Here is a 16,401-nt window from a genome sequence, read left to right as displayed (position 1 = left end):
TAAGTTAATGATTATGATAAATTTCAAGCCCTAGACCTGGTTATGGTTATTAATTTTCCCTAACTACATAGGTACATGGAGTCTATTTATTGGTTACATCAGGGCAGTAATTCATTATAATTATTCCTTTCCTATTGATTCCCTAATATAGTCCTTACAATAGCTCTTTCAATGTTATAATGAAAAGACCACTGGATTTAGTATCAGAAAACCTGATCATTAGTCCTGATTCCAACCACGTGGTCTTGGAAAAACACTCACGTACTCAGAACCTGGACCTTAACAAAATAATACTTACAACAGGGAGTCATTCATTCATTCAATAAATATTTACTGAGGAGTTACTATGTGTCAAACATTGAAATGGGCATTAGGAATAGAATGCATAGGCATAAGGCATAATTACTACCCTTAAATAGCATCAGCCTGGGGAAGAAAAATCCACAAATAACAGAGAAAAGGGATTATAGTTAAAAGTATTCCATAAGAAAGTGCTGTATAAAGTATCCATTTCTTTTGTTATATTGTTTATCCTAATTTATTCACTAATAACTTTTGCTATATGGGTACCTATGCTACACTGGAAATGAAGGATACAAAGATTAATAAGACAAGGGAAATTAAAGGAAATGAACTAAATCTGTATTTCTCAGCATGGTTAGACTTCAAAACATAATGATGAATTTTAAAAAAAGATAAATTGCAGAACTGGTAAGTACAATATGGAACCATTTGTATAAATTAAAAAAATCATAAACAATATTACATAATATTCGTGGATATAGATAAATAGATACATAGATAGGCTCAGAGGATATGCATTCATGACAGTGTGTGCTCCTAGGAAGGGAGAGAAAGGAATGGAACAGGGGCTGGGGGTAAGGACAAAGTGTTCTTCCATTTTTTCCCCAGTGTTTATTTTTAAAAAAAGAGAAACTAGCAATTGTCCCGATGGTACAAATGTCCTTGTTATATTACCCTTTGTGCTTTCCTGCATTAAAAAAGAAGGAAGTCTTTGCTCTCAAAAAACCCACATTCTAGTAAGGGAGGCAGATATGTGCACAGTCATAACGTAAAATGATACAGGTTTTACTGTTGACCGCATCTCTCCCTGCGTCTTATGTCCCTGCCTCACGGGCAGATGCTGATTGAAGAAAGAGTGGAAGGAATTCTTTGCCTATGTCTCTTGTTTGTCAACCTTCTATCTACACAGTGGCCACACCTCCACCTCCTCAGAAGAGCAAAGCTCTCTTGTTTAGGTTTCTTCCCCTTTTCACATTCTCTTCTCAGTACGTCCTTCACTAGTCTGAAGAACTTGTTCCTTTTTCTCGGGCTGAGGGAAAGATTCTGATCCTTTCTCTTTTGTACTAGAGCAAATGACCCACTTTCCTTTGACCTGCTTTTCCAGATTGTTCCATCAATCCTATCTCTCCCCCTCCAGTTTTCAATCCCTTCCTGCCCTCTCCTCTCTATCCCATTTCACAAAAGCATAGCTATCTTCACCTAATCCCAGTCTCCCCGCTAACCATTTTCCATAGGATCTTCTTTTCTTCATAGTCAAACTCCCCAAACATGGGACCTAGCGCTTGAGGCCCTGGATCCTGATAAGCCACAGTATTGCTCCCACCTCCCTCTCTCACCTCCACCACCATTCACTCTATTGAAACTGCATCCTTTAGGATCACTAATTGTGTCCTCATCACCGAATATGGTTGCCTTGCTCTGTTCTCCCTAGATCTCCATAGGTGGGGACTTCAAACGCCATTTCGTGCCCTTCTCCCTGGACGGATGTCCATGACACAACACTGTTCTCATTCTGTCTTTATTCCTGTGGCTGTTTCTTCTCTGACCATCAGGCTCTTTCCTTTCTTTCTACCTCATAAATGAGGACCTTTAGATATTCCATAGAATTCTATGCTCAACCTTCTGTTCTTCTCCTGGCACATTCTCTCTATTGGATATTCTAGGTCCTCCCACAGCATCCACTCCACTTCTCTACTACAATCCCTAAGTCGATGCCTCCAACCATGGACTGTGAGTTATAGTCTATGGACTTCCTGATGAATTTCTACTTTGATGTTCTACCATCATCTCATACTCAGAATGTCTGAAAGCTGAGTTCTTTACCTCTCTGTATACCCTAAAAACAAAACAAACAAAATCCTATCACAAACAGTAAAAATCATCCAAGTTCATTTAACTGAATTGGTCAGTTTCTGAGACTTTCCATTTTTCCCAGTCATCATGCTTCAAATCCTCCCTCATTCTCCTTCTGTATATGCAATCACAGTTACTTTCTTTCTAGAATTTCTTGGATCTGTCATTTCCTTTTTATTTTCATGGTGATTCGGCTAGTTCAACCTATAACCACCTCAAACCTAGACCACTGAAAATACCTTCTACGGGGTCTATTCGAGCCTCCAGCTTCTTCCATCTCTAACCTATTAATTTTTTCTAAGAATCAGTTTAATCATTTCATGCTTCCCTCACAGAAAGTATTTTAATTGTCTAACTCTTAGACTCTAATGGGATAAGTCCAAACTCTATCTTACTAGAATTCAAAATCCTTTACATTCTCTTCCCCATATATTTTAAACACCATATCTCCCACTATTTCTAAACTCTCACAGCTCTCAAATTGTTCTATGTAAGTTCTTGAGCCTTAATTTTGCCATGTAAATGGGAATAATATTTTTAGAGCTGTTGTGAGGATGAACCATGACAGTGTGTGTAAAGCACCTAATCCAGTGCCTAGTGAGTGGTTAATTATGTATCACAAATATGTCATGTGTTTTCTCAGCTCTCTGTTTGCTCAGCATGGTCCTTTTATACAGAATTCCTTGCTTCCAGGTGAAATTCCTGCTTCACCTGTGGCTCTTTCCCTAAACATCTCAGCCCAGCAGTGACCATTGTGTCCTCTGCTTGCAAACTCATTATCAGTACTATACTAGTAACATAGTACTTACATTGAGGTCATGATATTAGTGTGGGTCTTCAGCTGTAGTGTGCATGAGAATCATGTTTGTTAAAGTACAAATCGAAGTACAAACTATGCTCCACCCTGAGTTTCTGATTCAGTAAGTCTACGGTGGGGCCTGGGAATTTGCATTTCTTATAAGTTCCCAGGCGATGCTGTTGCTTCTGGTCCAGGGATTACACTTTTAGAATCACTGGTGTCTATGTTTTCTCTGATTAGCTCTATGTCTGTGTTTTCTCTGATTAGCTCTAGGTGGCAGGAATGCTGTATTGTTCCTTTTTCCATTGACCCATCCTCCCCTTTCTATACATCCCAGGTAGTACACAGGGCAGTAGTTTAATACAAAAGGAACAAATGTTTTTCAGCTGAATTTAATCACTTACTGAAGCTATGGTCAAACTCCATATTTACTAGCTGGTTGTACTCAGTCTTAAACCATTTCCAATATTTAAAAATCTACTGAAGGAGAATGTCTTAGTGATGTCAGGTAAAGAACATATTATTTGTATTTAAAAACCACATTAGATATAGATATAGCCTCAAGCTTCAATTCTTCGTTAGTAGAGAAGTATATGGACTCTAGGAATTTAATAAAGGAAATTATTTCTATTTTCCTTTGGAATGCATTTTTAAAGTTATACTTTGGGATGTGCCCATCTTACATTCTGGAAATTCAGAATGCTTTAAATAATTCCCCTATGAAAGTATGTTTCTGTGTCAAGGACCACTCTCTGCCTCCTCTGAAGCCTAGAGATGGACTGGCAGTGAGGGGGATTAGAAGGAAGGTGTCCATACCAAAACAGGACAGAGGAAGAAAAATAGGGAGAACTTTCAGAAGACATTAAAAGGGTAATTTTGTCCCCAAATCTGGGGAAGATAATGGTAGGCAACTTAGTAATTGCTATTCTCCCCCTGGCTCACCCATGACTCAACTGCTACTGGGCTAAAGATACATTACAGAAGGAAGCTCCAGCTCCACAGCTGACCATGTTTAGGGCTTGGAATTGACCAGTGGGGTACGTCTACTACAGACTTACATAAGGAAGATCTAGGAAGGCGTCCATCTTTCCTAGTTTGATTTTATTTTAATCCCACTTTCTCCAGCCCAAACTGAACAATTCAAGATGAACAATCTTTCCTACTTAATTCATTTGAAACATTTAAATACAGTTCTTTTGTTTCAAGGTGCTTGTTCGTTTGACCGAAAATTTTCATTGACCAAACTAAGTTGGATAATTTTAAAGACTTTTTCTAGCAGCTAAAATTCAAAGTAGAAAGGAAACTTTCAACCTCCTCGATTTTGGAGGAACACTGGCTTCTATAAAATAAGACTAATTAGAGACGCTGATGAGGTCAACATGGAGACAAAGCTAAAGAAAAAATGCTGCCAAGGAGGCTGAGAACAAACTTCCAGTGAAGCCACCAAGAGGCTCTTTGTGTGGTATACGCTGTGTAAGATGAGAGAATTTCCTCAGCTGCTTTGAAGACAGTACTGATGAGGGTATAGCCAGAGGTCCAGTTCCCATATGGACTTCACGTGACCCCAAATTCTGCTCCACACGACCAAAATCTTTGGCCTCTAGACATGATTGCTCTTAATTACTGAACACAAGAGGGACTAAGCAAAAACCTTTCTTCAGAAAAACAGATCATCATTGCTTTAAATATGTTTTAAAGTGTATACCCTTCTGAGCAAAAGTGACATCTTCATCACAAAGAATAAAATAACACATTCACAGTTATTTCCATCTCAAAGGTTGAAAATATGGTCCTAATAAATCATTTTTCCACAAACATTTTCCTAGGTTGGTGCTAAATTTCTAAGATATGCATGATAAGTTAAACAATAAACATTCTCTAATGCTTCACCTTTATGATTACAGTAACAACTGTGAATAATGAAACGCTTTCTATCCTTGCTCAGCCATCTAAATACTTGATGTGAAGACAGAGGTAGCTGACATAATGGAAAAGAATATGAGAAAGTATGTGTGTGTGTGTGTGTGTGTGTGTGTGTGTGTGTGTGTGTATAAAACGGAGTCACTTTGCTGTATAGCAGTAATTAACACAACATTGTAAATCAACTATACTTCAATAAAAAATTCAAAAAAAAGACAGAGGCAGTTGAAGTCAATATTCCTAACCTTTAACTAGTTTAACCAAAACTCAACTATTAAATACATATATGGAGTCATAGACAGTTTTAGAGATCCCATGATTTTTCATTGGTGCTTATATAATTTGGGGGATTTCCTCTCCATTTCTATTCAATATATCCTGCCTGAGTAACTGTTACGCTGTCTGTACCACCCAAGGCCAACACACTATAGTCATATTTAGCAAAAACACAATAAGAACAACACAAAGAATCATGATCGTGAGGGGTGAGGACAAGAGGAAGCCAGGAAACAATTTATTTAATTTTAGAAAGCATTTCACAAGTTTACATACCAAAAACATTGAGTTACCATGGAAGTAGAGGAAATGTTTTGTCACAGAGAACTGGCTAAAAAACAAAGGCGAAGTTAAGCAGACACCTCTCTGGATGGAGAAGTGTTAACAGCAGGGAGTCCTGGGAACCTTCCTCGTATATGTCTTATTCAACTGCCTTTATACAAAATACGTAAATAGTTACAGTGAAACACAAACTTTCAGAATTTAATGTTAGGCGATTTCTTCCATTGCCATTTAGTCCAATTCCTTCATTTTGCAGATGGGGGTAAAAAATCTATGACATGGAGACTTGGTCAAGGTGACACAGCTAGCAAGAAGCACGTCCCGATTCCTAGACAATGGGCCTTCCTCTGCCACCCTGCCTTGGCTTCACCGGCAGATGTTGTGACAATGACATTGTGCCAAGGGGACAATTAAACACTGCAGGGAGATTTCACAAAGCCTTCTGAGTTGAGCAAGCATGTGTGTCAGATGAGATTCAGTGTGGAAAATATAAGTAAATGCATTGAAGAAAACATAATCTAAACTCCAGTCAGAAGTTTAGAGGCTTTATATGACCCAGCAATCCCACTCCTGGGCATATATCCGGAGAAAACTCTAATTTGAAAAGACATGTGCACCCCAATGTTCATTGCAGCACTATTTACAATAGCCAAGACATGGAAGCCATCTAAATGTCCATTGACAGAATAATGGATAAAGAAGATGTGGCATATATATATATAGAGAGAGAATACTACTATATTAGTAGAATACTACTCAGCCATAAAAAGAATGAAATAATGCCATTTGCAGCAACATGGATGGACCTAGGGATTATCATATTAAGTGAAGTAAGTCAGAGAAAGACAAATACCGTATGATATTACTTGTATGTAGAATCTAAAATATGATGCAAATGAACTTACTTACAAAACAGAAACAGACTCACAGACATAGAAAACAAACTTGTGGTTACCAAAGGGGAAAAGGGGTGGAGGAGGGATAATTTAGGAGTTTGGAGTTAGCAGATACACACTACTATATATAAAATAAACAACAAGGTCCTACTACACAGCATGGGGAACTATATTCAATATCCTGTAGTGAACCATAATGGAAAAGAATATGAAAAAGAATATAGATATATAACTGAATCACTTTGCTGTACACCAGAAACTAACACAACATTGTAAATCAACTATGCTCAAATTAAAAAAAAAGAAGTTTAGAAGCTTTGATGATCAGTTACAGGAAAGGTGCCTGTATGTAATGCTTCCCCATAACCAACAGCTTAATGTGCTGCAGTTCCATTGAAATGCCTTGGCTCACCAGATGTAGAAAAAAGTGGGAACAAAATAGAAAACATCGCCCTACAACTGTACAAAACCAGAGGGTCTAAGTACTTGGAAAGTTGTGTAGAGTTTTGGGCATAAAACCTAAAAAGAGATTGAATAGCTGGAAAGAGTCACAAAATGGCAAATAAACTGGTTATAGGAAAAGAGGGACTTCAATGGGAGGACTGACTGAAAGAAATTTAGGAGAGAGAGGGGAAACTATTACTATACAGTAATATAGTACTGAGTACAGCCACAACTACTGAGCCCACGCGCCACAACTACTGAAGCCTGCACACCTAGAGCCCGTGCTCCGCAACAAGAGACGCCACCACAGTGAGAAGCCCGCACACCGCAACAAGGGGGAGCCCCCGCTTGCTGCAACTAGAGAAAGCCCGTGTGCAGCAGTGAAGATCCAATGCAGCCAAAAGTAAATTAATAGATTAATTAATTAAAAAATAAAAGATAACAATCACTGAAGTAATTTAGTGGAAGGAGAAAAGTCAGTAGGGACCAGAATAATGTGATTAAGCTCCCTTCTGGAAGATATAAGGGAGGGTTTTAATGAGAAGGAGTTGGATGGAGGCAGGGAGATCTTCAGGCCAGGAAACTACATGGGAAAAGTCAGTATGTGCCTGGGGATACTACAGAGACCACTCAACTGGAGTAAAGGAAGATAAAGACGGATGGGCAGAGAAAGACCAAATTAGGCAGGGCCATGAAAGCCAGGCAGAACATCTTGCATTTTATCTTGTGGGTAACTGGGAGCCAATGACGGTTTCTATTGCTAGAGCTGAAACATGGTCAACATTCACCATTTCTTAACATTTCCCTAGTATGTTGCCAAACTCATACTGGCAACACTTACGTTTTACTTGTATTTAATATTTTTCATTTGCTATAAAAACAATCACGTATACCATCTAGGTAGATGTTTTGACATGAGAACTCCCTTTGGTTCCAAACTCATTCAAATAATACATTTTTGTCTAAAAAGATAAATTATAATGTGAGGTTATGAAAAGTCCATTTCCCTCTTAACATTCTTCCTAGCAACTCAGTTGTTTTCATTGGCCTTTATTAAAACAACCTTTGTGTGAACTGGCAATCTGTTTGGTAAATATCAATGAAAGCATATTTCAGAAAATACAGTAATAAAATCCAAGCCAATTTCAGAAATATGCTTGCTGCCAGACATCAGTCTTCAGCTCATGAGGATTTCCAGTAAGTCTTACACATTAACATGAGAAATAGCTTACTGTTTAAGATCAAAAAAGTTGAAAAATTCTTCACTGCCTCTCAAACGTTATTCAGGGGGTCTGTCCATAATATGTATTTCTCTTTTGATAAACTGCATTTATAATGGTTTCAAGCACTTCAGTTCAATTGAACATTTTTCCTCCCAAACCTACTGAGACTGCTTATTATCATTCTAGTATCTATATACTTTACAACTTTAAGAGGTCTGGAGTATTAATAATTTCAGCAATACCTATCTGGAACCCTTATCTACTTTCCAAACCTTTATAAGATAGAAGCTTTGTTCAAGACTCCAAGGAAATTCTGTTACTATTTTTCAAGTGTGCACAACTCAGCTATTGTCACTAAGCTACATTTAATAAGAGAAACATATTATTCCTCAGCTGAAGTCTAATGAGGAGGAGAAACTGCTAACTCTATGTTCTAAAGAGCATTCACGTAAATGCCTCCTGGTTGGCAGATAAAATATCTCTGTGAAGTGAAATGGAATCATTGCATAGTTCTTTTGGGGGTACTGTTACAATCAGCCTATATATCTGCTATGATGGTTTTTTTATATAAATGTTTTCTGTCCCTTCCTCTTCTCTTAGAAAACATCTCCTCAGTCTAACTGTCCTGGTTTCTACAATAAAGGTTTTTTCATATTTCAAAGTAAATCAGTGAATTAATTACGTATAGAGTTTGAGTGTGGTTCTGTGTGCCTATAAACGTGCTGGTCATTGTAGAGTAGATATAAGGAGTATAAGATATGATTTTTCTGTGAAGCAGCTCACATTACATCAATACTTGTGCTCTATAAAACATAAAATGATAGCAAATAATTCAAGGCATTCTCACAACCAAGGACTGAGTTGTAAAAGACAGAGCCTAGATCCAAGGTGGGGGAAGATAAATGTGGGTTAGGTTATTTAGGAAAGCTCACTGCAAGGCATGGCTTTATGAGAGCCTCGAAGAATGGGCCTGACAAGGGGAGGGAAGGTGGAAATTCATTTCAAGCAAAGAGACTAATATGAGTGAAAAAGCAGGATGCAGGGAGTGAACTCTCTTATTGAAGGGTTATTAGATGCCAGATGTGATAAAATATTTATGAAATGAAATAAATATCATTTACTCCTCACAGCAAATCTTTGAGGTGGATATTATTATCTCCATATGATAAGAGGAGAACGAGACTCAGAGAAGGTAAGACATTTGCTCTAGGTCACCCATTAGGCCTTTCAAAATCAGGATTCGACACCTAGGTCTACCTGGCCCCAGAGCTGGGGCTTTCTCCAGCAGCTCATTGCCTCCTTTGTGTGTCTATGCTTCAACGAAGAGAATGTCTTGCCTCTAGCTATTCAATGTGATGGTTAAATGGGGGCCAGCTTAGGGCTTCCCTGGTGGCGTAGTGGTTAAGAATCTGCCTGCCAATGCAGGGGACACGTGTTTGATCCCTGGTCCGGGAAGATCCCACATGCCGCAGAGAGCAACTAAGCCCAGGTGCCACAACTACTGAGCCTGAACTCTAGAGCCTGTGAGCCACAACTACTGAGCCCGTGTGCCACAACTACTGAAGCCCGCATGCCTAGAGCCCATACTCCAGAACAAGAGAAGCCACCGCAATGAAAAGCCCGCACACCGCAAAGAGTAGCCCCCGCTCGCCACAACTACAGAAAGCCCGTGCATCAACGAAGACCCAACATGGCCAAAAAAAAAAAAAAAAAGGAATCATTATTTAAAAATATGTGGATATTTGTATTAAAGAAGAGTTGAAGACTTAATCAAGCAAAATCTTAATGATAAATATAAGGCAAATGACAATGAGTATCCATTCCCTTAAGCTGGTTATTAGGGACCTGAAATCATCATTACAAAATGAAATCAGTGAATTGGAATAGTGAGGCTGGCTGGGTTAGGGAATGTGTAGATTGCCATAATTTTTTTTCTGTTTTTTTTTTTTTAACATTCTCTATGGTGGGTCACAGTAAGAGAATGAAATAATTGCTGTGCCAATAGTTGGTCTCACAAGTTATGGCTGCCTTCTTGCTACACCTAAAAAGGAGAACTTAAACTTGGAACAAATGAAAAGAAATAACCATCTTGGATAATTTGAAAATATGGAAGTACTTAAGAATTAAAACTAACAAAATCCCAAACCAAATCGACTCAAACAAACTTTGGAGAACCCTCAAATTCTGAAGAACATATTTGGGACAAAAGTCTATAATACCTTAAAGAAAAAGAAAAGGGTTTGTATCTGGCTTCTCAATATTCACTATACTGGTATCATGCTGTCACTTAACACAGATAACATTGTGAGGATTTTCCCCACTGTGTTAACACAAAAGTCTTGATCATAACACAAGATTCCATTTGAAACACAGTAGCTCACTCATTTTGAAGCCACGTGACAATCTGTAGGCTTCTAAAAGGAATGGCTATGCTGTTTGAACAATTTTGGTAAATTTTCCTAAATTTTCATGAGCAAAGCTTCTACTAATCTCCCCTTCCCCAGCATCACCTGCTGTGTAGGTTTGCAAGAAATGGAGAAAATCAGAGTTGATTACAAAATCTCTCAGACCACAGTAAGATCAGCAAGATGGCCAACTAGAAAGCTCTAGGCCCTCTGTCCTTCACAGAAACATTAGAAAAACAACCAGAGATTGACTAAAATAACTTTATAGGAGCTCTGAAACCAGTCAAAGATCTAAAGCAACCAAATGAATGCCCAAAATCAATAAAAAGCCACATTCAATATGGTAGGAAATTGTGTGGCACTTCTACTCTCCCTTGCCCCACCCTTTCTCTGGAGAAAGGACAATCTTTTCAATAATTCGTGCTGGGAAAACTGTATATTTACATGCAAAAGAATGAAGTTGGACTCTTACCTCATACCATAAATGAAAAGTAACTAAAAATGGACCAAAGACCTAAATGGAAGGCAGAAAACTCTTAGTAGAAAACATAAGGTAAAATCTTCATGACTCTGGGTTTGGCAATGATTTCTTTGATATGACACCAAATGCACAGGCAATAAAAGAAAACTTAAACTGAACTTCATCAAAATTAAAAACTTTGTACATCACAGTACACAAAGAGTAAAAAGGCAGGGCTTCCCTGGTGGCGCAGTGGTTGGGAGTCTGTCTGCCGATGCAGGGGACGTGGGTTCGTGCCCCGGTCAGGGAGGATCCCACATGCCGCAGAGCGGCTAGGCCCGTGAGCCATGGCTGCTAAGCCTACGCGTCCGGAGTCTGTGCTCCACAACGGGAGAGGCCACAACAGTGAGAGGCCTGCGTACCACAAAAAAAAAAAAAAAAAAAAAGAGTAAAAAGGCAACCCATGAAATAGGATAAAATATTTGCAAACCATGTATCTGATAAGGGATTAATACCCGGAATATATTTTTTAAAAAAAAAACCTCAACAATTTAACAATTAAAAAACCAAGCAACTTGACTAAAAATGGGCAAAAGAAGATACACAAATGGCCTAAAAGTACGTAAAAAGATGTTCAACATCAAAAATAATCAGGGAAATGCAAATCAAAACCACAATGAAATACTACTTCACACCCATTAGGATGGCTGCTATATATAAGTATATAAATAAAAAACACAGACTGTTAAAAGCATTTGGCGAGGATGTGGAGAAACTGGTGGGAATATAAAAATGTTATAGCTGCTATGGAAAATGGTATGGCTGTTTCTCAAAAAATTAAAAATAAAATTACCATATGATTTGGCAATTCTACTTGTGGATATACACTCAAAAAATTGAAAGCAGGGACTCAAACAGATTCTTGCACATTCATATTAATAGCAGCATTATTCACAATAGCCAAGAGTTGGAAGCAACCCAAATGGCAATCAACGAATGAATGAATAAAATGTGGTCTATACAGACAATGAAATATTATTCAGCCTTAAAAACAAGGAAATTCCAATACATGCTACAACCCGAATGAAGCTTGAGGACATTATGCTAAGTGAAATAAGCCAGTCATAAGAAGACAAATACTGTATGATTACATTTACATGAGGCACCTAGAGTAGTCAAATTTGTAGACACAGAAAGTAGAATGGGGGTTGCCAGGTGCTGGGGGGAGGGAGGTGGGGAAACTAGTTAATGGATGTATTTTCAGCTGGGGAAGATGAAAGAGTTTTGAAGATGGAAGGTGGTGATGGTTGCACAACAATGTGAAGATACTTAATGCCACCGAATAGTATATTTTAAAATGTTTAAAATGGTAAATTTCATGTTCTGTATATTTTACCACAGTAAAAAATACAAATATCTTAGACCAAAATGTTTCCAGATAGCACCTTCTGTCACTGAGCACCTGGGTTAACACATCTTCCTCTCACTGTGGCCAGCAGAGGCTGCCTTGAGAGTTTCATGAAAAGATTTTAATTTCTATGATACCACAGTATCTTTAACTTCTTAATGCTCCTAGATATCATAAATATGTCTATGTCATATAAAGCCCACACTAAGATGCATTTTTATAACCTTGTACCTAAATATTTCCTGTATATCTAACTTGAGATGTGATATTTTGCATATATTAATAATACAATATACTCACAAATAATACTATTTATTCACATGTACAATAATAAGCTAAATATGTGATACATGGATAGCAAAGTTAGTAAATGACCATTTGATTGACAGAATTAATTTATGAGCAATGTACCCCCAGGAGCCGTCTAACCTACATTTTTCTCTCTCTCAATTTAAGTGTCCCAGATTTATTTAAGGCACATGCTGGTCTCCTTTCCTAAAATAATTGTCCTCCTTCCTTCTACCCCCTCAAATTCTACCTATTCTTTAGAGCTCAGCCAGAAGAAAGTATTTTATAAAGCATTTCCTGGCTATCCGAGCCCACTTTCATCCTCCTAATGTCCAGACTCTATATAATCATTTAGTGCTTAATAATAGACTGCCTTGTATTATTTGCTATCATTTCATGTGTTAGAACCAACTAAAATGTACTGAGAAATTGATGATTATTCTAGCCTGAAAGGACAGCCCAAAACAGTGATACAAGGTACATTCACGAAAAGCAAATTGTGAACTTGCTTATTCTCTGTCAACTCTAGTGCAGCTCAGTATGAATATGAGTTCAAAATCACTATTGATTAGGATTACTAAACTGGCTTATGGAAGACTGGGAGGAAAAATTCCCTCTCTGCGACCCCCAATACACACGCAACACACACACAGTAGCACACACATACTCAACCACGTACACTGGAGCACAGTTTGCACAGAAGTAGCAACTTTATGGAAAGAGACTCTGGAAACTAAAGCAGTAACATTTTTTGAGCACCCAATATGTGCAAAGCACTTTGCTGAGCCCTATGAATAAGGAATTCACACATCTACAGTCATCTTTAACCAAAATTCAGAGTCTGTTACATTGGTGGTTAGGGCATGCTTCTGGGCATTGGCTTAATCTGGGAATTTTCCTCTTGGATCAGACATGAAACCAAGCTGAGAAAAAAATATGACAGGAGGTGGAGGGTAGTTGTCTTCCCCCTGCAGTAAAGAACCCACATTTCAACAAACTGAAGAAGTTTACTTGTTGTAGTTAAAACTACATATTGCTTTGAGTTCAAATTCTTTCTATTAATATGTAAGATTTATTGAAATTATATTGTTTAAGCAGGAACAAGAAAGCTGAAAATTATTTCAGGTTTTCAAGCCATAAGGGAAAATAGTGCCTTTAGGTTTTCCACTCAACTAGGAAAATTATAGCTTCATATTTGCAGCACTAAGGCTAATGCAATGTCAGCAGCTCCATCAAACTCTGTTGTTCAGCAGTTTATAATTCAAGCAGAAATGTTCACTCCAAGCCCAAACTTGGCCTACACAATTTCAAAGAAAATGAAGAAAAAATTATTTTGGCTAGCACTAACTTATAAAAGCAAAAGAGAGGGTCTTTTATAGAGTATTTCAAAAAACATCTAAGAATTTGAGAACGTAACTGAGAATTACTGAGTTGACATCCTTCGTTCCTAAGGTTATAGAAATACCCCCAAATTCCATGACATCATGTCAGCATCGGCAGTGTCTTAACTACTTTCATGAAATTCTTCATCTGGTAGAATTTCATATCAGACAGAATTACTGTTCATAGGGAAAAAACAATTACAGTGGAAAATAAGGACAAATAGGTAGACATTTTTCATGAGGGCATCATAAGACTTTAGATGTATTTTTCCTTTAAGTACTAACTCTCTAGTGGAACATACACACACATAGAAAATGAAAAAAAAAAAAATTCTAGTTTTTAAAGTGTTTTGCAACGGCAGGCTGGAATTCCCAGAATCTAGCTTCCTCCTTCCAAATGTCATCTTAGAAATAACTTAGTGTTGAAGTGAATTTCTGGCAGCAGATGACAGGAACTATTGGGCTGACCAGCTCGCTGGAGGTGGGCGGGTGTGAGTGAGGTGGGGAGCTAGTCAGTTCTGGCATGGCAATTCGACGTCATGTGGCAGGTGGGTTATAGACTGCCTTTGTGTCATCCTGCAGATGAGTCTAGCAGCCAACCCCTCAGTACTCTGATCTCCTACAGTACCTTCAAAATACATCAAAACTTTTGATATTGTGGTATCAGGGCATTACATAAGAAAGTCATCCTTTCCTATCTGTAGAAGGCTCACTTGTATTAAATATGTTGATACCTTAGGTATTCCATGTCTGTTTTCATACAGCATTTATTAAAGCTGTACTATGCACCAGGCTACAGATGATCCAACAGGATTTCTCTCTTCAGGAGAAGTCAGGAGGAAGCGAGCAGTTCGTAAGGACAACCCCAGTACAACTGTGGAGTGCCATCTGGATGACTTCACTGAAGAGGATGCTGAGGTGTCAGAAGGACACCTTGTCTCTTCACCACCACGCACCTTTCACCACCTTTTGAAATCCGCTTCCCCTTCCTTCTTCCCTTAACGCTCATTTCGTCAAGCGTTCCCTGCGGATGGGACCCTGGGTCGTTTTGTATGAAACCATCAGGCCTGGGAGAGCAGTACCAAGTACAATTTTCGGAGGGGACAGCGGTGGCGTCAGGAAGGGAAGGCTAGCCTGGCAGAGTTGCCTGCAGGGTCTGGTCGGGCTTTAGTATTGCGGGGGGGCAGAGAGGATTTACGGGGTTCTGGGCATACCTGGTTGAAGGGTGCGGCGATGAGCGAGGGTTCCCACATCTTAGAACCTGTGGTCCCGCCGTTCTCTTTTTTGGGTGCCATGCAGAGAATGGGAGGAGCATTGGCCTCTAAACAGGCCTAGGCCTGGACTAAGCGTCTCCGCTGCCATAGTAACCAAAGCCACGCCCAGTTCCTGAAGGAATTGTCTCCCCTCTGCCAAACCTGTTCTGAATCCTCAGGTCAACCGCTTCTGTCGCCATGGCAACTGAGTTTCCCGGAGCGCGCTGCAAACTTGAGGGCGGGACTCCAGTCCCCTTGGTTAAATCTTAGCATTTCCCATAAGAAATGTGCAAGTGGAGAGGGAAAGGACGAGGCTGGCCTCGAGCTGGTCAAGCTTTCTTTTACTCACTTCTACCCTCTGCTTCTTCTTAGAGCCTTCTCTGGCCCGAGGCATTGTCTTGAAATTCAAAATCCCTGGAATCCCGTCCAGGACTTCTTCACCAAGATTTCTTTCACCCTGGGTAACCTAGAATGAAGAACTGACTCTCCTCGGAAGATGGCCCATGCCAGTTTTCTCTTCCACTCTAATCTGCCCAAGATGCTTCACTATGTGAGCCAAATTTGTCCCCCGACCTCCATCCTCTGCTTTGGTCTCGGTTCTGCCTCCCAGGGCCTTACTAAACAAGTCCAATCACTCTTCCACAGGACCCTTTATATAATTATAGTTGGGATTACTGTCTTTATAAACCTTTTTCTCTGCCTGAGTAGCCCCAGTTCTTTTACACTGTCCTCCACTGCTCACTAGAGTCTTTTTCCCCTTTCCCCACCTGCAGCACCAGTATCTAAAATATCCTGATCAGACAGAGTTCCCAAAGTAATAATGATAGTAATCATAATAATGGTAATAACAACTCTTGTTGTTTGAGCACTGGTTATATGCTGTACACAGTTATATTATTTAATTCTTACAACAGCCTTGTTCCAAGTCCCACAGTGTATCACTCATGGCACCAGATTTAGAATCCAGGATTCAAATGATTTTAAAGAATTAAACATTTTAAAATTCAAAAAAATGAAGATTTCAGGATGGAAGAATGCACTTCCAGTACAATCTTTTATGGATCCCTTTGTAAAGACCTACCAGGATAAATTTAAATATAGGTTTTCCAAAACTGATTTAGAGAATTGAAAATAAAGGTTTTATTACAGAATGCTTTTTGCCAGTTTTGGCCTGTTTCATTATTCCAGAGAAAGTGGTACTCTAGATA

At 38.9% G+C, this 16,401-nt stretch overlaps 1 protein-coding gene across 1 annotated transcript in view; it reads right to left on the bottom strand.

The window, feature by feature from the left end:
• Nucleotides 1–15,235, bottom strand: part of SPAG17 (sperm associated antigen 17) — a 219,517-nt gene extending 204,282 nt beyond the window's left edge. Inside the window, exon 1 of the mRNA XM_030869317.2 lies at nucleotides 15,155–15,235. Coding sequence (XP_030725177.2) covers nucleotides 15,155–15,235 — 81 coding nt within the window. The remainder of the gene's footprint in view (nucleotides 1–15,154) is intronic.
• Between the last annotated feature and the right edge of the window lie 1,166 nt (nucleotides 15,236–16,401).

Source organism: Globicephala melas, chromosome 1 (genome assembly GCF_963455315.2).
Source record: "Globicephala melas chromosome 1, mGloMel1.2, whole genome shotgun sequence".
Lineage (NCBI taxonomy): Eukaryota > Metazoa > Chordata > Mammalia > Artiodactyla > Delphinidae > Globicephala > Globicephala melas.
The sequence above is the reverse complement of the archived record's forward strand: the minus strand, read 5'-3'. Positions and strand labels throughout refer to the sequence as shown.